Genomic DNA, 21,500 nt, shown 5'->3' with positions numbered 1-21,500 from the left:
TCCGGCTTGGCTCAGTGGTTGAGTGTCAACCTATGAACCAGGTTATGGTTCGATTCCCAGTCAGGGCACATGCCCAGGTTTCTGGCTCGATCTCCAGCGTAGGGTGTGCAGGAGGCAGCCAATTCAATGGTTCTCTCACCATTGATGTTTCTCTAGCCCCCTCCCTTCCTTTCTGAAATCAATAAAAAAAAATTTTTTTAAGAGTTAATGGAGATGGACTGTGGTGATGGTTGAACAACATCTGAATGTATTTAACACCACTGAACTGTACTTTAAAAATGGTTAAGCCAAAACCGGTTTGGCCTCAGTGGATAAAGCATCGGACTGCGGACTGAAGGGTCCCAGGTTCGATTCCGGTCAAGAGCATGTATGTACCTTGGCTGTGGGCACATCCCCAGTGGGGGGTGTGCAAGAGGCAGCTGATCGATGATTCTCTATCATTGATGTATCTAACTCCTCTATCCCTCTCTCTTCCTCTCTGTAAAAAAATCAAAATATATTTTTAAAAAAATTTTTTTTAATGTTAAGATGGTAAATTTCATATTTTACCACAATGAAATACTACTGGAAAATTGGGTCTGGGTATGGGAAAGTTTAAAATAGGAAAGGGAGAGCTGATAGAACAAGTCCTTAAAAGCCACAGGAGAGCCGAGACTGATTTGGCTCAATGGATAGAGCGTCGGCTTGGGGACTGAAGGGTCCCGGGTTCGATTCCTGTCAAGGGCATGTACCTTAGTTGTGGGCATATCCCCAGTAGGGGGTGTGCAAGAGGCAGCTGATCCATGACTCTCTCTCATTGATGTTTCTAACTCTCTATCTCCCTTCCTCTCTGTAAAAAATCAATAAAATATTTAAAAAAAAAGCCACAGGAGAGAATTTAGTGCACTGATAAAACAATGTAGACAATAAGGATACCTCCTATTGTAATAGGAGGAGAGGGAAGCAGTGTGCTTGGAGATAAGTCTGGTGGTGGAAGGTTGAGGGTGTCTCCTTGTGTTGGCTGTTTACATGGATTAGGGAGATGATTTGCTGAAACCTGAGGGAGATAATGGGATGGGACGTTTGAGAGTTAACCAGAAAGGACTAATGATCCATAAGTTAGAGGCAGCTGCAGCTTTTCCTTAAGTTGTCCCCTCCAGCCCTAGTCAATCTGGGTCAGTGATAGAGCATCGGCCTGCAGACTGAAGGATCCCAGGTTCGATTCCGGCCAAGGGCACATGCCCAGGTTGCAGGCTTGATCCCCAGTGGGGGTTGTGCAGGAGGCAGCCTATCAATGATTCCCTCTCATCATTGATGTTTCTGTCTCTCTCTCTGCCTCTCCCTCTCTGAAATCAATAAAATAAACATTTATTTTTAAAAAGTCCCCTCCATTGATGTTAAGTATGAAGTCAGAGAAATAGAACAATATTTATTTTTGTCCCTGGAGTATTGACCTACTTGTTTTAGAAATTAACAAACAAAACAATACTGAAGCACTGGGACCTGTTTTGTTGTTAAACTTGGACTCAAATGGCATTGGTTTATTAGGATGCTTTCCATGCAAATTAAGAAGTTGTTGGGGGGGGGGGGAGAAATTGTTGGTATCTGAGAGGAATGCAAACTAGATAACTATATACCTAGTACTCATGGCCATGCAACCTGACCAGGGGCTAACTCATGTTCTTTCAAGTCTTCTGTGTGGAGACATTTGCTTTCAGGAATATAACAAAAGACTTTGGTTTTCCTTCAATTGGACCTGAGCATATAAATGAGAATATAACAGAAAAGTTGTAAAGACTCACAAAATGTGAACTAGTACTTCCCAGAGAGTTCTATCTAAACTTGTATCTAAACAACCCCCCTCCTCCCATTTCCTAGGAAATGGCTGTAGTCCTGGGCAATAAGGCTAACCAACCACCTCTGCTTATTAGATATTGATAAAGTAGAAGCGATAAGTATCTCATTTGAGCAGCTGACATACCAGCTACCACTGTCAGGCTTCAGTTAATATTCTTTCCTCCACCTACTTCTATACCCCATTTTACTTAAAAATTTTTAAAATATTTTTTATTGATTTCAGAGAGGGAGAGAGATACATCAGTGATGAGAATCATTGATCAACTGCCCCCTGCATGCCCCATACTGGGGATTGAGCTTCCAACCTGGGCATGTGCCCTGACCAGGAATCAAACAAACCATTATCTTCTTGTTCATAGGTGGACATTCAACCACTGAGCCATGCCTGCTGGGCCATTTTACTTGTAGAATTATCTGTATTTAAAATTACTTAGAAGAATCTACTTGCTCTGCTGAGTACTAACACCAGAACAATTTCTAAGCCAAGGCAGAAGCATCTAACAACAGCGGCTAGAGGAAGAGACATAAGGTAGGAGTGTAACATCTTCCAAGCAGATCCCCACCTGGCCTCACACTTTCCACTAGGTGTTTGAAGCTAGTCTGGGGAAAGCCTGTCCCAAATCCAGGACTAGGGCACTGGAGCCTTCTACCGTCAGCCCCTCAGTCTCCTCACCTCCATTGTATCATTTTTAGAAATTGCTGTAATCTGAGTCAACAGAATAAGGAACTTTTATTCTCACTCAGAAAAGCAAAGTCAGGTAAAACTGTAGGGATTCCTAAGAACCTGATATCTATGTCCCAGACCAGGAGAAACCTAAAGGAAGTCTCTGAAATCTGCAATAGCCTGGGAGGTGTTGGTGAAGGAGAGGGGCCAGTCCCTCTTGCAAAGATGACAGGCCTGACATCATGCAGGCTGTGGAGGAGACTCAACACTGATCCAATCTTTTCTTCCCTTTGGGTTTCTCCCCAGAATTATTTTATATAGTGTATCTAATTATTGAGTTACAAATCATCTTTGGAATAAAAATAGTAGATAGGTATGTAAGTCTGCCATTCTTCCTCTGTAATATCCCTCCAGTTCATTTTTTTCTGCATTCTCCATGCAACCAGTGACATCCTGGTACTTGCTGTGTGATGGGACTGATGGAATAGTTTCTCAGAAGCCAACCTTTCAGCTCCAGTATATCTTGTACACCTCTGCTAGACCAATTCCTCCCCCCCCCCCAAAAAAAAAACAAATTATTTCATCACCTCCTGTGTTTAAAGAATCTATGATAATTTACTAGTAAACCTAAATCCTGTTCAATCAAATCTCCATTTTCTACCTATTGAGACTTTTCTCTGCCCACATGGCTAGGCTGCTTACCTTATTACCCTTTCTGTATACTATGTTTATCCTGGTGAAGTTACTTTAGTCTTCATAGGACCAGTCTATCTAAGGTACTCTTCTTGTCTCTTGAAATCTTTTTTTCCTCATAAGCAAACTCCACTCCTTCATGAATCTTCCTAACCTCGGATATCCTTACTTTTTAAAAATATATATATATTTTTATTGATTTCAGAGAGGAAGGGAGAGGAAAAGATAGAAATGCCAATGAGAGAGAATCACTGATTGGCTGCCTCCTGCAAGTCACACACCAGAGATCAAGCCAGTAACCATGGCATGTGTCTTGACCAGGAACCGTGACCTTCTGGTTCACAGGTCAATGCTCAACCACTGAGCTACACCAGCCAGAAGGAAATCCTTACTTTCTGAATACCAAGGCACTTTGAATGAAATGGCCTTCAAGTTAAATAATAAACAAGATGGGGCTCTGGCCTGTATGACTCAGTGAACAGAGTGTCAGTCTGGGCACCAAAAGGTCTAGTGTTCTAGTTCTATTCCTGGTCAAGGGCACATACGTGGTTCAATCCCAGGTCCTGGTTGGGGTGCATCGGGAAGCAGCCAGTCATGTCCCTCTCACATGGATGTGTCATTCTTTTCTCTTCCTCTCCCTTCCCCACTTCTATTCTAAAAAAATCAATGGAAAAAATATAATCGGGTGAGGACTGACCAAAACAAGAGATGGGAACAACAAAGGGAGAAGACCTCTTTCTGAACTAGAAAAATAGAATGTAAGAACTTTGTAGTTGCTAGCATCTACTTTCTTTCTGATTAGCCAGCGTCCTCTGGTTTGCCAGCAGGAAAAAAAGGGAATGTGAACAGACCTCTGGCAGCTGGGTAGGGCCAGCCCTTGGCCTATGGAGCCATCCCAGCCACTCAGTTGGAGCAATGTTAACTTTGAAATGAAACAGTAATATAAGGTGATGACTAGCTTATGGAATAATAGGCGAGTCTTCACTTATGTATGATTATAAGTGAAGACTCACCTATTAGCAACCAAAACATGCTGTTTTCTCCTGATAGTTATTAATGATATCTTAGTAACATGAATATATCACAATTAAGTTCAGTTAATATTAGTAAAGAATACATCAATAATTGATTAGTTTTTATGCATATAGCCAATGAATGACACTCGAAAAAAAAGCCAATAAAATCAAGTGTTTATAGATAATGAATATATCTAGAATCTGCCATTGGATCAAAAAATCTCCTTTTCCCAAGTGAATTTTTGTTCTAGGGCACAGTTTATCATTCTATATCTAGGAACAGTAAAAGAAATTCTGGGGACTGAAGTTCACCAATTACTCAATATATTTTTACGTCACTGATGTATCAAAACTGGACAAGGTCACAGAGGCAGCTTTGGTCTACTGAGCCATGGGAGCCAAGCACTGGACGCAGTGAATATGGCCTATGAAGGGATATGTACTGTGATGACATTGGGGTGACATTCCAGATCTATCTATAACAGTGAGTCTGACCTTTTTACAACACACACTTCCTTGGGAGTCTCTCCCTGGAAAATGCATTTAAACTCAATACTGCATATACTTCAGACTCCACAAAACCCATCCAGGGAATTCTTAGGGGTCCAAGCCCCCGGATTAGGAACTATTTATCTAGATGTCTACCATATACCCACTTATTCCTACTATTGAAGAGTCTGAAACATCCCTTCCCATTTTGCTGCCCAGATTTAGGGCTCCTTAGTAGATGGGTTATATGTGCTGTGAGGTGGTGGTGGTGCAGCCTCATGAGGAATCTATAGTCCTTTATTTATTGTCTTTGTTTTTAGTTATTTCAGGGTTGGTCCATAGGACTTTGGGTGAGAGGATTAAATTTCTTCTATTACATGACTCCCAGCGTAGGTCTGATTAGGCCAGAAACAGAGAGAAGACTATATAGCCAAGTGCCCAGTGGAGGAGTGTAGCAGGATTGGCAGTGTGTCAGTCTCTCTGCAGTATCTGTTATGTCAGATGAAGGTAACCACCTGGAAGCTGGTAGTGGCTCTTCCCTTTCCCAAGAGACAGAGCTAGCCCTAAAACATAGAAACACCTACAAGGAAGGTCTGGGATTTGAGTAGTTCTCATCACAGAAAACCCCTCTTCCAAGCCTGGTCCTAGGTAAAGTGGCCATTCTGGATCAGACTCAGAGCAGAAGAGGATCCCTTTTGGTTGGACTTCTATTACTCTTGCAGCTCAGTTTCATCTCATCTTTGCTCTTGTCACTTCATGGGTACCAACAGCCTTGGTCAGATATGAAGAAATATTCAATACTATTATTTGCGTTGACTACTCTGTACAAAGATGCCAAGTACAGATGGACTAAAGGTCTTGGCAGTTACTTTTATCTTGCTCAGATGATGGTTGTAATCCACCTAGTCCCTTAGTTGCACATAGATGTCCATTATCTTTTCACAGTCAAGATACCAAATACCTGAACTCATTCCTCAGCTATTACAACACTTGTCTTTGGGGATCTGAAGACAAAGCAAGACTTTGTGATTACTGCGGGTCACTTCTGGAGCTGCCCTGAATCTGGCTATTTGTGACTTCAAACCACAATTTCCACTGAGGATACAAATCTCACATCACCTATTTACTCAAGACCAGTAAGGGGTCAAGTTGATGTTAAGGATATAAAAAAAGATGCTGCAAATGCCTGTGAAACCAGGTTTTCTGGCAAGCTAGAGCCACCACTAATTCTTCTTGATGATTTCATGGGACTTGCTCAAGCACAAGCAAGGGACATTTCAGTAATTAGATGTGCACTGCACACAGATAGCACGTGCTGAAAAAAACAGGTCGTGCCCTACAATACAAACCTGCACCGACCAAAAATCCCAGGCTGGCATTTTGGCCCATGCTTCCCATTTTGGTTCATGCTTAGCCAATCCCCTCCTGCTGTGGGCTTCAGTACAGAGTAGGCTGACAACACTCAGTTGAGCTATCCCACCCCAAATCCAAAGCAGCAGCTCACAGCTCTCCTCTGCTGCCTCATATCTTACTCCAAACATGATGGGTGGCTTACACACCTATCCTTCTGGGGCTTCTCTCTATGTTCCCTCTTCTCCTCTATTCTGTCACTTCCACTAGAGCTGGTGTGGACCTGAGCCTCCTACCCAGACAACAGGCAGAGGCTGTCAAATAGATTCTGAGCAAGTGATCATTTCGCACAGCATCTAGATTAGTGTAACCATGGGGAAAACACTGGTAAAAAAAAAAAAAAAAAAAAAAAAAAAAAGACAAAATTTCCAAAAGGTAAATTTCTGTGTATTCACGCCTAATCTTCCAAAAGTTGTGTAAATAATTTTATCTACCTTCCCCCATCATTTGCACAATTTTTATCAAGTCCAAACGTAATTTAAAATGAGGTAGGTAGTTTCTCTCTAATCGTGCCTTCATCTTTGTGGCGACTGTTGAGGCCTGTACTTGAAAGCACTAGTCTCCCTCTTAGGGGGAGCCATGGGTGGGCAGCAGGGCCTGGTGGAGCTTCTCAGTTGGCTATTTTCTCAATCTCGTCCAAATCATCAGTGTCCAATCTTTCTATTTTCTTATCTGAGAATAAAAAAAAAATTCAAAGAGAGATCAACATGGGGTTATATGAAGACATACACCTAGGGAAAGTACAGCCCAGCAGGGAGAGAAAACACACAGGTCTCTGCCCTAGCTAGGAACAAGCCCTGCGTCTGCCCACAACCACCCTCCAGCTAACCCCAAAGGCTTCTGGTGCCTGAGACACAGACACTGACAACAACAGTCCGAGTCCAAGGCCGTCAGCCTGGCCAAGGAGAACTGGCATCCAGTCCTAACACTGAACTCCCCAGGTGAGCTCTTTAAGGACGTCCCGATTGTAGGGGAGGAGGGGATTATGCAAAGGGACAAAGCCTCTCTAGGGGCCACAGGATACCTACCCTTCCACCCACCCCCGGACTTGCCCCTATAAGGAAAGGCAGGACACGCCCAGGACTCACTAAAATGCTCCTGGATTCTGTTGAGGATGTTCATGCTGTGCTTGCTGTCCACCATGTTCACTGCCAGGCCCCTCTTGCCAAAGCGGCCAGTGCGCCCGATCCGGTGCAGGTAAGTCTCATTGTCTGGGTTCCCATCCTTGTCCACAGGAAGGTCAAAGTTGATGACAACAGACACCTGTTCAACGTCAATACCTGCATGGAGAGATGGGGAAGAGTAAGACTGGGAGACGGGCCACGTACACAACTCTGGGGAGAGGGACTCAGGCTGGGCCAGCTCAGGGATTCAGGGACCAGGAGCACGGAGCAGAACCCAGAGGAAAACCACAGGGCTTGGCAGGTGCTAAAGAAATTAAGAAGTCAGTAGGAGAGCCTCTGCTGGACACTGGTGTCAGGAGATGCAGCTGAAACCTCATGGCTGCCCCAAGAAGAGCAGGCTCCACTGTAAACCAGTCAGAAGCCTGTGCATTTCCTTCCACAAGTCAGGACTTGGTTTCCGTGCAAGTTCCTATCTGCTGAGGGAAGCCAGTCTCTCCTAGAAAACAATGTCACCACCAACCGCACGTGACCACTCCCAAACCACTGAGTTCATATATGAGGATTTCTCTTGCTACCCCGAGGCTGGCAGATCAGGACAAGTTCTCTGCTCACCACGGGCACACACGTTGGTGGTCACCAGAACCTTCTCTTTGCCTTCTCGGAAGCGCTCAATCACCGCAGCCCTCTGCTCCACCATCATCTCACCACTTAGCAGAGCCACCTGGTGGCCTTCTTTTGAGAGCTCTGCTGCCAGCCAACTGGCTGTTTTGCGGGTCTGGAGTGAAAAGAATTGTTTTAAATGAAGATACCTGCAAAAAAAAAAATGAAAACACCTGCAGAAAAGTGGCTTTTTGCCATTTATATACATGAAGACCTGAGGCATTCAGCCAGCAGGTTAGACTTAAAATTTTTCAGACAGAATTTAGCCATATATTTTTGGGATGAATTAAATGAACCTGGTCCTCCTCAGCACCAAGGTGGAACTGGCTGAGAAGGAGGGGGCTGGACAACATCTTCCCATGGAACTCCTCCCCAGGCTGGCCTGCTGCTGCTGCTCCTGCTGCTACTCACATGGCAGAAGATCATGGCCTGAGCAATGGTGATGGCCCCGTAGAGGTTACACAAGGCCTGGAACTTCTCGTCTCTGTTATTGCACAGGACATAATACTGTTTGATGGTGTCCAATGTCTCCTCCTCACGCTTCAGTTTGATAATGTTTGGGTCTGGGACCACTTTCTGGGCAAAGTTCCATACAGAGTCTTCAAAGGTGGCAGAGAAGAGCAGCATCTGGCAGTTCCTGGGCAGCATCCTGCAAGGGAAGGCCCAGGTGTTTGGCATGAGCCCGAGTTTTTCACTGGCATGAGCAGCAGCACAGCCTCCCAGGCACGGATGGTCAAATATGTCCCCTGGAAGGTGGCAGAGGTGGAGGAGCACTGTGGGGAAGAGGCAGGACCAGACATGGGGCAGGGTGATATTAGATCCCCTAGGTCTTTTTCCTCAACCCAGGTGGGATTATGGTCAGTGCTGACATAACCCATCAAACACATACTTCTGAAGCTTCTAAAGCAGAGACCTCAGCAGGAGAGAGAAGAGGAGTTGGATATAACAGGTGGAGACATGAAGAAGAAGGTTTTTATTTGTAGATCAGGAGACTGAGAAGTTCCTCCCAGATCCAGTATACTACCTTTGGATGCGGATGCTCTGATCTTGGTGGCCCTGAGTAGCTATCATCACATCAGCCTCATCCAGAACAAACACCTTGATCTTCTTGGGGTCAATGAACTTGAGCTTGGAGCACCAGTCTAAGACAGTCCCAGGGGTGCCAATGACAATGTGCTCACTGATCTTCTGACCTCTTTCCACTGTGGAGACAAGATGTTTTACCTAGGTATGTCCTTGGCAAAACCATCTCTCCTTTCTGAGAAATTCTAAAGCTTTGATGTATTTTAGTACAATTTTTTGATGTTTGCATTAGTATTTTAAGGAAAGGTTAGAATATCACTACAATATCTCATGGACACACACACAGAAAAGACAATAATGCTGAAAAGATATACTAAGGATATAAACAATGACAAGATAAAAAAACTTTTTGGTATTCTTTCCCATTTTATATTTCAAAAATCTCTTATCTTTTTAAATTTTTATTAATCCTCATGGGAGAATATTTTTTCCATTGATTTTTAGAGAGAGTGGAAGGGAGAGAAAGGATGAGAGAGAGAGAGAGAGAGAGAGAGAGAGAGAGAGAGAGAGAGAGAGATATGTCAGAGAGACAACTTAACTAATTGCCTCTTGCACATTTCCCAACTGGGGTTGGGGATTGAACCTGCAACCAGGTAAATGCCCTTGATTGGGAATTGAACCCTTAAACCTTTGGTGCATAGGCCAATGCTCTAACCATTGAGACACTGGTCAAGGCAAGGACCTGCTATTTTATTTCTTCTCTGTCAGCAAGGTTCTCCCTAGATGAGGATTGCATTTCCTCATAACAGACATTTTCAAAGTTTTCCTCACTCTAGAGTACTCAGTTCCTTAACTCTTCCAGCATTTATATCAAACAATTCAGGTGCTTTTACACGCCTCATGCCCAGATCAATAATTAGGGTCCATTATGAAAGATTGTCTTTTCAAACACAATCTACCTCACTTAAAATGATTCCAGATTAGGCCTGGCAGACCATGACATATTCTTGGTCCTGCACAGTTTGAAATTGAGAATTTGGTTCTTCATTTTCAATCAGATGGTACCTCTTGATTCAAATTTTAGCACTTATTTGTACTCTTTACCAGACATAAACAATTTCCCTCTAGTCATGGCCAAAATTTTGCCCAAATGTGAATGTTGAATCAATTCAAAGCTAACAAATGCTGCCTCTTTTAAATTTCAGTTAAGAAAAAATTACTGCCCCTCACAAAAAAATTATCCAAAATCCTCTGTCATTCTAACTCAAATCCAAACTGACATTTTAAATAACTTTTCACTAAGTTTTATTATGTTACTTTTTAGAACTGATTGCACAAAAGGATGTTGTACACAGAGTATATTTCTGCGAGTCATAAAGTAACAAGTTTGTGTTAAAGACCCATAGGACTCAACCGAACTTCTATGAAAATTTAAATTACTTAAATATTGTCAGTTTGTTATAAAACAAAGGCAGAAAATATGTATAAAGAATAAAAATAAACTACCAGAGTTAACTGCCATGAACATTCTAGAACATTTTTGTTCTTCTAATGACATCAAAAAGAAGTTAGGTAATTAAATCCAGAACTTGGAATATTTTATAAGCAAAAAGGTGTGTTCAAAAAGTCAAATGTAATGTGAAGGGACTATTCTAGATTAAAAGAAATATAAGGAGATACAATAACCAATGCAATGTGACACACTCGCTCGATCTTGTTTGAAAACGAGAGCCATAAGGAAACAGTTTTAGGACAATTGAAGTAAAATGAAAAATGACTAGGTATTAGTCATTAGAGAATATGTTAATATTCTTGTTGTGATAAGGGTATTGTGGATATGCTGAAGAATGTCCTAATCGTGAAATGCATATTAAAGTATCTACACTAATAAAAGAGAAACATGCAAATTGACCATACCTCTGCTACGCCCACAAGCCATGTCCACCACCCAATCAGGAGCAAGTATGCAAATTAACCCAACCAAGATGGCTGCGGCCAGAGAGAGAGCAGGAGACTTGGGTTGCCCCCAGCGATGGAGGAAGCCAAACTTCCTGCCCTGCCCTAGCTGGCCCTGGCCTCCGCTCAAGGCTACAAAGTTTCAATTATAGAAGATAAATAAATCCCAGATATCAGAGCCTCTGCTTGGGTAGCCGGGAGGGGTGTGTGTGTGTGTGAGCAGCCTGCAAACCACCACAGGCCTCTCGCCCAGGCTGCCCCATGCCCCAAGGGAACCCCCACCCTGATCTGGGACACCTTTCAGGACAAGCCAGCCGGCCCCCAGTCATGCACCAGGCATCTATCCTATCTAATAAAAGTAATATGTATATTGACCATCACTCCAATACACAAGATCAAGATGCTGCCCCCATGTGGTCGAAGATGGCTGCCCCTATGTGGACACAAGATGGCCACCACAAGATGGCCAGCAGGGTTAGGGCAGGTCAGTTGGGAAGGACCAGGCCTGCAAGGGAGGGCAGTTGGGGGTGACAAGCCTGCAAGGGAGGAGGGATCCAGGCCTGCAAGGGCCAGTCGGGTTAGGGCAGGTCAGTTGGGAAGGACCAGGCCTGCAAGGGAGGGCAGTTGGGGGAAACAGGCCTGCAGGGGAGGGCAGTTAGGGACAATCAGGCTGGCAGGGGAGTGGTTAGGGGGTGATCAGGAAGGCAGGCAGGCGAACAGTTGTGAGCCAGTAGTCCTGGATTGGAGAGGGTACAGGCTAGGCTGAGGGACACACCTCTCCCCTGCCCTGTAAGAATTTCATGTACTGGGCCTCTAGTTAGGAATAAAAAGCCACAAAGTGCAATTTGCTTTCAAATGATTCACCAGAAATATTTATACACACACAAATATGGCAAAACATTAAGTTTTCAAATCTAGGTGCAGGGCACACATGTTCATTGTATTATTTTAACTGTAAAATTAAAAAAATTACTAGCTTAATGAATTAGGATTACATATTCATACTCACATTTATTGCCTCGAACAGCATAAGCTAGCTTCAGCTCTGGGTAAAATTTGCCCATCTGCTCAATCACTTTTCCTGTTTGAAGGGCAAGTTCATACGTTGGGGAGAGGCACAGACACTGGTAGAAAGAGTGCAGAATGAGAAGTCAAGACAATAGCTTTTTTGCAATAGGGAATTACACCAGGATTTAGTTATTCTTCCAGCTAAGGCTGAAGGAAAGGATATATAAAGTATACACCATTTGATTCTTTAAGCTTCAAAGTCACAAGGTAGAATTCTTAGGGGCCAGAATTCTGGCTGGGTAGACACTTGGAAACAGCTACTGGCCAGTAGAGTACCAAAACCTACAAGTGAAATTCAAATTGGAGATTAGCTTCCTTTTCACTTTCTCAGAAAGTTCTCAACTCTCTAATGGATGAATAATTGTAGATGAAGGAGGTTTTTCCTGCGAGTAAAGGAGCCAAGCCTATCAGCAGTATCCTGGAATTGGCAAACCATGGAAGAGAGTAGGATTTTTGTTACTAGATCAACTATGTTGGTTGTACCCAACTTAAGGAGCTCTAGTTTATGTAAAAGGTAATATAAGATATGGCTTTTAACCCATCAAATAGCATTTCCCTTCTAGCTATGCATTAGCAGAAAACCCAAGTTCACTAAGTCCTTACCTGGGGGTATCTGTTTGCAGGTTCTACATGGCTGAGCATGGCCAACACAAAGGCAGCTGTTTTACCAGTACCAGACTGAGACTGGGCAATTAAGTTCTGTGGGCTGCACAAGAAAATGAACTGTTTAGTAAGCTTAAATCTCAAGTACCCTTTCAGTTAGTAAAAATGAATAATGTCTCAAGTTAAAGAAAAGACATCCATCTTGAAGTAATGTTACTATTATGATGCAGAACAAAGGAACTTTGAGAAAATAAAGACCTAAAATATCTATTTTTAGACAAACGCTTACTAGACAAACCTCAATCCCACCTCGAATCTACTGAAATCAGAATTGGCATTTTAATAAATTCCTGAGACTCATAGGCTATGAAAATGTGAGAAACACTGCTCCATTCTGGTCTGCTAGAACATGTTGTTTTTTGTTTTTTTTAAATATATTTTATTGATTTTACACAGAGAGGAATTGAGAGGGATAGAGAGCTAGAAACGTTGATGAGAGAGAGACATCGACCAGCTGCCTCTTGCACACCCCCCACTGGGGATGTGTCCGCAACCAAGGTACATGCCTTTGACTGGAATCGAACCTGGGACCTTTCAGTCCGCAGGCTGATGCTCTATCCACTGAGCCAAACCAATTTCGGCGAACATTTTTTTTTACAGTATATTTGACACAATAAACTTTATACTACTATATCCATATAATAAAATCATGGTGTATATCAGGGGTGAGGAACCTTTTTTTGCCAACGGCCATTTGGATACTTATAACATCTTTTGTATAACATAAAATTATCACCTTAAAAATTAGCCTGCTATATTTGGTTAAACGTTTAATTAACACACCCCTAATGGCATGGCAGGGCCAGACCAAATGATCTCATAGGCCTCATACTGACATTTCCCACCCTTGGGCTGTATATGAATGATATAAATGTATATTTCCCAACATAGATGATCACATAAATAAAAATTTTAAAGCATATAAAATTTTATATCTATTTAAAAATATTTATACATATGTAAATGTCTGACCTGGCCAGTGTGACTCAGTTGATTAGAGCATTGTCACATGCACCAAAGGCGTGTGTGTTCAATTCCCAGTCAGGGCACAAACTCAGGTTGCAGGTTCGATTCCTGGTTGGTTTGAATATGGGAGGCAACCAATCGGTGTTTCTCACATCAATGTTTTTCCTCCTCTCTCAAAAAAAAGTCCAGTCGTCTCTACTCAAAATATTAATAGTATGTGAAGGAGGGAGATTACAAATGATTTTTTCTTATTTTTTTATTGTTTTCTAACTTGTAAAATGAGCATATATTAATAGTGGAGTTGTTAAAAAAAAAATAGTGGAGTTGTTTTAAATAAAAGTTTTAAATGGAAACTTAAAAGCAGGATAGGGTTATGTCAGGACACATACGGCTCAGCAAGCATCAAAGGCAATGCATTTTCTTGTATCTTGGATGGACGGTTGAAGCCCATGGCATAAACTCCCTGGAGAAGTTGTGGTTTCCTAGAAAAACAAGGATGCAAGTCAGTCTTGTTGGTTGAGGAAAGAAGCCAAATTTATGGGGAATTTTTTTCTCTTTTTTTACTGGTGTTACCCACAGCTTAGAACTAACAAACTTGAACTGTGCTGAACTGAGTCCAATGTGTTAAGTACAGATAACATTTTTATAGATTACCTGGAAATTTTACTAAATAGCTCAAAGCAGCTACTTTTTAAAAATTAAATTTGTTTAGCTAAAATTTTTCTACTATGATGAAAAATATAACAGGTCCAGTATAGCTGTCTAAACACAAAGAGGTGAGTGAGAAAGCAAACAAAACAATACTTACAACCGAAGCTCCTCAAAGGACTTCACTGAGTAGAGGGGGGAGTTTGGATCTCGTTGCAGGACTTCCACTTGGTTTGTGTTATCAACAAGGTTGTTTCTGATAAGTTTATTGAGTAAAGACTGGGCAGCTCTGTCCTCTGTCAGGAAAAAGAGCAAATAATTTTAAAAGTCCATGAAATCTACCATGAGCTTATCTGAATTTAATTGCCATTGGTATTTTAAGCAGTAATATGTGTTTTTAAAAAAATTATTTATTGTTGAAAGTATTACATATGTCCCTTTATTTCCCCAATTGACCCCCTCCAGCACTCCCCCACATCCCTCTTAGGCAATAATATTTGTTCTGGGACTCACCCCCCACACACACTTTAAAAAAAAAGAGTACTTTATTTTGATTTTAGAAAGAGAGGAAGGGAGAGGAAACCTGAAACCCAGGCATGTGTCCTGACCTGGAATTAAACTGGCAACCTTTTGATGCGTGGGATGAAGCCCAACCAACTGAGCCACACCGGCCAGGACTGTACTGGGACATCTAGTTCAAGGCATATCACAGTTTTTACTTATAAACATGATTAATTTGTTTTATTAAAGAGAAAGATTGCCGAAGCCGGTTTGGCTCAGTGGTAGAGCGTCGGTCTGCGGACTGAAAGGTCCCAGGTTCGATTCTGGTCAAGGGCATGTACATTGGTTGCGGGCACATCCCCGATAGGGGGTGTGCAAGAGGCAGCTGGTCGATGTTTCTCTCTCATCGATGTTTTAGCTCTCTATCTCTTTCCTTTCCTCTCTGTAAAATATCAATAAAATATATTTAAAAAAAAAAAAAAGAGAAAGATTATGATACTCATAGCATCAATTTGGGCCTCATATTCTTCTTCAGAACTCTATTCCTAACAACTGTCCTTCCCTGAGATTATTCCTATCTAGATCCAAATATTTCTCCCCAATTTATGCTTAATATAAACTTTAAACTAGAGGCCCAGCCGAAACCCATTTGGCTCAGTGATAAGAGCGTTGGTCTGCCGACTGAAGAGTCCCAGGTTCGGTTCCGGTCAAGGGCATGTACATTGGTTGTGGGCACACCCCCGATATGGGGTGTGCAAGAGGCAGCTGGTCGATGTTTCCCCCTCTACGTTTCCAGCTCTCTATCTCTCTCCCTTCCTTTCTGTAAAAAAATCAATAAAATATATATTTTTTTAAAAAACAAAAAAAAAAACTAGAGGCCCAATGCACAAAATTGGTACAAGGGCCTTGGCCCTGGCCCCTGCCCACTGCGGCTTTGTCCGGAGGAAGCACATCTGGAAGGACAACCAGTCTAATTAACATATTATGATTTTATTATTACAGATGATTAACTTAATAAATATAATCACAACAATGAAAAAAACAAAATTAAAATCTATATCTTGACAACATATAAGCTGCTTGCATATTGCTAAATGTATTAAAATGTCATTAAGTTTAATTTTATTAGACAATGGCGATGGAACTTAAATGTGTTGTTTTTTTCCCCCCCAAAGGCAGTAAAATTTATTTTCTAATGCCTTGTAAAATAATAATCATTCAGGGAATATTTCCTGCTGCTGCTGAAGTTAATCAGTTTTCAAAGTAAAATTTCTGTAAAGTGTTAACAATTAGAATTCCTTCACCAACGTCTATATTAACCCTGTGATTCCCATTACAGTAAAGCCAAGTTGGGTGAACAAATGAAGCCTCTTAACAATCCATTCTCTTAGGCTGTAGAATCTTAGTATGTAGCTCTCAGGCTGTGTTACCTTTCTCTTCTTCGTCTGCCTTCTCTGCATTGGCATTGGTCTTGACAACAGCACCTTTATCAGACATAAAGTGGCATTCAAAATCACATCCCACACCCAAAGCTGAGAAAATTCAAATTCTACCAGACACTAGAAATGTAAAGGCCTGAAGAGCAAAAAAAAACAATGAGGAAACCAAGCCACAGATAAAAACATTTTATTGTTGCTATACATACAAATAAAGGTATGAAACACTGTAGCTTACATTTTAATCCTTTGTTCCTCTCACCAGACTTCAAAAACTAATGTTAATTTCCCCCCTAGCATCAATATTTATGAAATGATTACAGAATTCATTGATCAGAAATCATCTTGATGCTCAACACCTATGCAAATCAAATTTCATCAATATATGAATACAATGCTATTAAGTCTATATATATGAATTGTTGATTAATAGAATTGTTAATAGAAATTTATACTCAAACACAGTTGTAGTTTTGTGAAAATACACACAAAACAGATTGTAAGTGAATCCTGTAAGGTAAATGCCACAATTTCTTCCTTATAATATTAAGCACATCAACAAAAATTTAATGGAAATCTTAGATTTTGGGTACATGATTTCAGAATAATTATAATAGATTAACTCTCAGATTGCTCATATTTTGTCTAGTTCTCAAATTGAGGATTATTTTAAAAAATAACAAATAACCTTTGGCAGTAGTCTCATGGTAATAAATTTAATAATGTATAAGCCAATTAGGCATCCTCATGATTATATTAAACACAATGTAAACAAAATTCAGTTTATTGATTTCCAAATCTAAATACTGCTAGTATCTGCCAGACAGTTATGTCAAAACAAAAATGCTAGAATAAATCACATTTGTTTTCCAACTAGCTTTTAGTTACTCACCATTGGCATCTGGTTTGATTTTCTCTTCCTTAAGATGCAAGTTGCTCAACTAAATGAAGAATATAGGAGAGGATGGAAAGTGTCAGGAAGATCAAGTATAAGATTTTAAATCAACAGAGCTTCCCCAGTGTAGCTTGGGAAACATGAGCCACTCTCAAGACCTATTCATTAGGTTGTTCTGCTGGGCTCCTTTTGTAATCCCCAATTATAATGCCTACATTTCTAATTACAATCTCTAGAGAAAATGATCATTTATAAGTTTGCTTAATTTTTTTTTCAAAGACCTCTTAATGGAATATCAGTTGAGGTGTCATGTTCTCATATTCCATACAGAGGAAATTTAGAGAGATTTTGGAAAATACATCTGTAAGTAGGAATCAGTTATGTTACAGGATATGTGTGAGCCACAGGACCATAGCATATGATGTGCAGCCTCAATCACATTGAGGTCGCCTTGTGCTGGATGTCTGATATTTTAAACTTGGAACAGCTTGGAGGCTTATTGCATGCTGTGTACTCAAAATACACCGCAGGCTGAAGTAGAAATAGATAGGAAGGAATAGAGCAAAAAGACATTTCGAAGAAAGAATTATCGGGACTTTGATCAGACACTGCAAATTAGGGATATCCTGGCAGGATTCCCCCCTCCCCCCCATTAGAATGAAAATACCCTTTAGTTGCCAATCATTCTTCAATAAAGCTGAAAAACAAAATACCTTAAAGCAGGAGGCATTTTTAATTGATTTTTGGATATAGCACAAAGCAGGCGCTATAATCTTAAAATATTAAGTGGTGTCAAAGACAATCTAGTGCAGGTAAAAGTATGAAAATCATAATAAAGGGTATTTCTTAAAGGGTTCTTTATATCTTGAGGTTCATTTCTGTCTTTCCTCTAAGTGTCAGAAGGGGGAAAGAGGGAGGATTGAAAAAGTTGTTTGTTTTAATGGGTGGTTAGTTACAATAGAAATGGAGGAACTTGTACTAATGGAAACTAAAAGGAGGGTTTCTGGTGTCTGTCTGCTTTGGTGTAGGGGGGAAGAGGAAACACACTAGAGAGCCTGGCAAGAAAGAAAATTGGCAAAAAAAAAAAAATTTCATCATAAAGCAGTAAAAATCTTCATAAATTCTGAAGAATAGAGAACACACTAATAGTTAATGAAATGAAGCAGTCAGCACAGTACATAATATATAAATAGTGTAGGTATTCAGTTATTTTAGTCTTCACTAAAGTATTCCTCCTTCACATCCTGTCAATGAACTTAGTGTAAGTCCAGCATATTCAGGGCTGTTAAAGAAGAGACAGACTAACTGACTTTTGGCAATATTTAAAGAGTAAGGTTAACAATATTCACACCTAGGGTCATAAAGAGCTACTTAAAATAAATGTAAGGGCTGAAGTCTAAATAAGTTAATGAGGTATAAAAGAATTAGAAATATCCATTACTGCAAAGCATTTAAATATTCAGTGACAAGAGGGCAAACTACTATTTTGTTTATAGATTTTTTTCAAATCAAAATTAAGAGTAAGTAGTTAAAATAGCTAAAATACATTGTGTAGGGTGAGAAAAATAAAGTACAATGTATTGGGAAAGTTGGTAGCAACAATGTAAATGAAACAAATAGATATATTAATATAAATGTATCAGTATTCTGGAGAGGTTCCAGCAGAATCTAAAAACATAGCCCTCATTTGACTACAAGGATCTCAAAGCCCATAAGGCAAAAACAGCAGCACAAGTTTCTATTATACACTGCAGTGAGTTAACTGAACACTGAAACTTATGTTGAGAGCAGTTAATCCACCACCCGGCTCCCTGTACCTTGGTTGCACACTCCTCCCTGCCTGGGCCCAGAAAGCAACCAATTGGTGTGTTTCTTTCACATCAATGATTCTCTGTGTCTTTCCCTCTCTCTTGTACTATCCCTAAAAATTAATGGAAAATTATCCTCAGGTGAGGATAAATAAATGATTAAAAAATAAGAAAGATAATAGGATAAAATCCCACAGTGCTCTAAAAATAGAGTCCCAAGATTCAATTTTGTAAAATTCCAGGTTGTACTGTGGTAAGGTTAAGTAAAATGGCTAGTATATATCTGCTGAAATTTATAGGAGCAAATCATATTATATCTGAATGTTCATTGTCACAAGGGTGTATTATGTGTTTCTGTTCTGTCTTAAAGATAATTCTATGCCCTAGCTGGTTTGGCTCAGTGGATAGAGCATTGGCCTACAGACTGAAGGGTCCCGGGTTCAATTCCAGTCAAGACTTGTGGGTTTGACCCCCAGGAGTGGGCATGCAGGAGGCAGCTGGTCAATGATTCTCTCTCATCATTGATGTTTCTCTCTGCCTCTCTCCCCTTTCTCCGTACTTCTCTGAAATCAATAAAAATATATTTTAAAAAAGCTAATTCTAACAATGCAAACTCAAGAAAATAAGAAAATGACAAAGCTACCAACTCCTAACAAACTTTTTTAGGCATATTAATAGATTAAGACAATGACAATATAATCTGACCTAAAAAGTTAGTAAAACATTCGAACTATTTGAAATATATATTTATGTTTGCAATGACTAATAAGATTTTTCCCTATGTATTGGAATATATATTGAGTCGTTAATGAAAGAACCATTATAAAGCCAGCAAAAGGAAGCACAGTAAAATATTTAAAACATTCTTTATTTCAGCTTTTATTACTTTTGTGTATGCTTTATAGTGTACATAATATATTTAGCAAAACAGTACAGTATGCAATATCTAAATATGTATATATTGAGAATGCAAGTCCAAAAGTTTCTGACAGAGCCATGTAATATAAAACAAGCTATACAGCTTATTTACTCAATTAACAGTGCCAGCTAGGCATGAGAAACTCTGACATGAATAAGCTAAGGGCTACAGTAGAGGAAGGGGATGCCATGATGAGAATGGGACTGTTAAATGGAACCAGGCATACTGAGTGCTGAGACCTCCACCTTCTCCTCCCACTCCACTGACACTGGTCAGACCTCTACCCTCCAGGCAGGAAATCTGAGGATTCTCTCTGCAAAATCTAGCCAGTCAGGAGGAACAGTCTGAGGACACTAAGTGGTCCAGCCACTTTGGAAAACAGTGTGGCACTTACTAATTTAAAAAATTGGTGGTGGGCCCTAGCTGCTTTGGCTCAATGGACAGAGCATCAGCCTGTGGACTGAAAGGTCCCAGGTTTGATTCCTGTCAGGACACATGCCTGGCTTGCAGGCTCCATCCCCAGTGAGAGGCATGCAGGAGGTGGCCTATCTCTCTTATCATTGATGTTTATCTCTCTCCCTCTCTCTTCCTCTCTAAAACCAATAAAATATATTTTTTAAAAGTTGGTGGTGGTAACCATTGTTTAAAATTATTTGACTCTGAATTATGTGCATATTACTTATCAGCTATAAAAAATAAGACAAAGTCCTTATTCTCGAGTTCAGAGAAAAAAAAAGTAAAAGAAGTAGGTTCAAAGCAATATGAGAATTTAGAGTGTCTAGGTGATAGAAATTAATTCTACATAGTAACATTTAACTCATATCTTGCTTCCTTGGTGTCGGTCCCAGAACAAAGATAAGCAGATCAGGAGAGGATTTACTGACTGCCAGGCCTACTGAGTGGCTCACTCATCACTAAGCAAGCTGAGGAAGCACACAGATATGACTAACCCCTGGACCCTAAGCACAAAAACATCAGAATCGGGAGATGGAAAATAACATCTACAAAAGTGATTACAACCCACTGTTTGATGCAATCTATTATCCGGATTCCAGGAAGATAGGCAGGTGGCTGGGCTCAATAGATGGGAGCACCCACCTGTGTTTACATAACATGAGAGTGGGTAAACAAAGATAGCTCAGGGTTCTGGCCCCATCCCCGCTGGCCGGCGTCCTCTCGGGCCCAAACCAACCTAGGGAGTGTTCGTTCCCATGGAGCTGATCCCCGGCCAAAACTGATTCTGACCCTTTTATGGATGGCTCAAGCCAACTCACCGACTCGGCCGCCGCTTCCTGCTCATCCACCGCCAGGGCCCACGAGTCAGTGGCCATGCTCCCGGGCGCGGGTGGGACGCTGGTGCTATCGGACTCGCCGGCTGGCACAGCGCGATCGTGGGCTCCCGGGGTCGCGGTGAGCCCGGCTCCCGCCCCACGGAGGGGTAAGTCATTCGCATCGGCGCCGGGACCGGAAGCGGCGCGCCGCAGTGACGTCGAAGTCCGCGTCGGCCCTGGCCCCCTTGGGGCACTCCCTTCTGTAGCCTTCAGACCCCCACCCTCAACCTTGCTTAGGTCACGCTTTCTTTTTTTACTTATTCTTTTTTTACGTATGTTTTTATTGATTTTAGAGAGAGAAGAAGAGAGAGGGATTGAAAGATAGAAACATCAATGAGAGAGAGACATTGATTGGCTGCCTCCTGCACCCCCCCTACAAGGGATGGAGCCTGCT

The 21,500-nt window shown here is 41.1% G+C and overlaps 1 protein-coding gene across 4 annotated transcripts in view; it reads right to left on the bottom strand.

The window, feature by feature from the left end:
* The window catches only part of DDX19B (DEAD-box helicase 19B), a 57,064-nt gene extending 35,807 nt beyond the window's left edge, over positions 1-21,257 (bottom strand). Inside the window, exons 1-13 of one of the 4 annotated variants that reach the window (XM_036441041.2) lie at positions 21,050-21,231; positions 17,488-17,579; positions 17,046-17,094; positions 16,148-16,201; positions 14,377-14,512; positions 13,958-14,050; positions 12,543-12,645; positions 11,881-11,995; positions 8,917-9,094; positions 8,304-8,541; positions 7,845-8,007; positions 7,197-7,388; positions 6,474-6,780 (exon numbers count right to left, since the gene is read on the bottom strand). In XM_036441041.2, coding sequence (XP_036296934.1) covers positions 6,719-6,780; positions 7,197-7,388; positions 7,845-8,007; positions 8,304-8,541; positions 8,917-9,094; positions 11,881-11,995; positions 12,543-12,645; positions 13,958-14,019 — 1,113 coding nt within the window. In that variant the 5' untranslated portion in view covers positions 14,020-14,050; positions 14,377-14,512; positions 16,148-16,201; ... (1 more) ...; positions 17,488-17,579; positions 21,050-21,231 and the 3' untranslated portion in view covers positions 6,474-6,718. Of the gene's footprint in view, positions 1-6,473; positions 6,781-7,196; positions 7,389-7,844; positions 8,008-8,303; positions 8,542-8,916; positions 9,095-11,880; positions 11,996-12,542; positions 12,646-13,957; positions 14,051-14,376; positions 14,513-16,147; positions 16,202-17,045; positions 17,095-17,487; positions 17,580-21,049 lie in introns of those variants that run through there. The other 3 variants (XM_036441036.2, XM_036441044.2, XM_036441038.2) reach the window with 3 other exon arrangements.
* Positions 21,258-21,500: the final 243 nt, after the last annotated feature.

Source organism: Pipistrellus kuhlii, unplaced genomic scaffold, assembly GCF_014108245.1.
Source record: "Pipistrellus kuhlii isolate mPipKuh1 unplaced genomic scaffold, mPipKuh1.p scaffold_m20_p_17, whole genome shotgun sequence".
Taxonomy (NCBI): domain Eukaryota; kingdom Metazoa; phylum Chordata; class Mammalia; order Chiroptera; family Vespertilionidae; genus Pipistrellus; species Pipistrellus kuhlii.
Note: the sequence above shows the minus strand (reverse complement) of the source record. Positions and strands in the feature narration are given on the sequence as shown.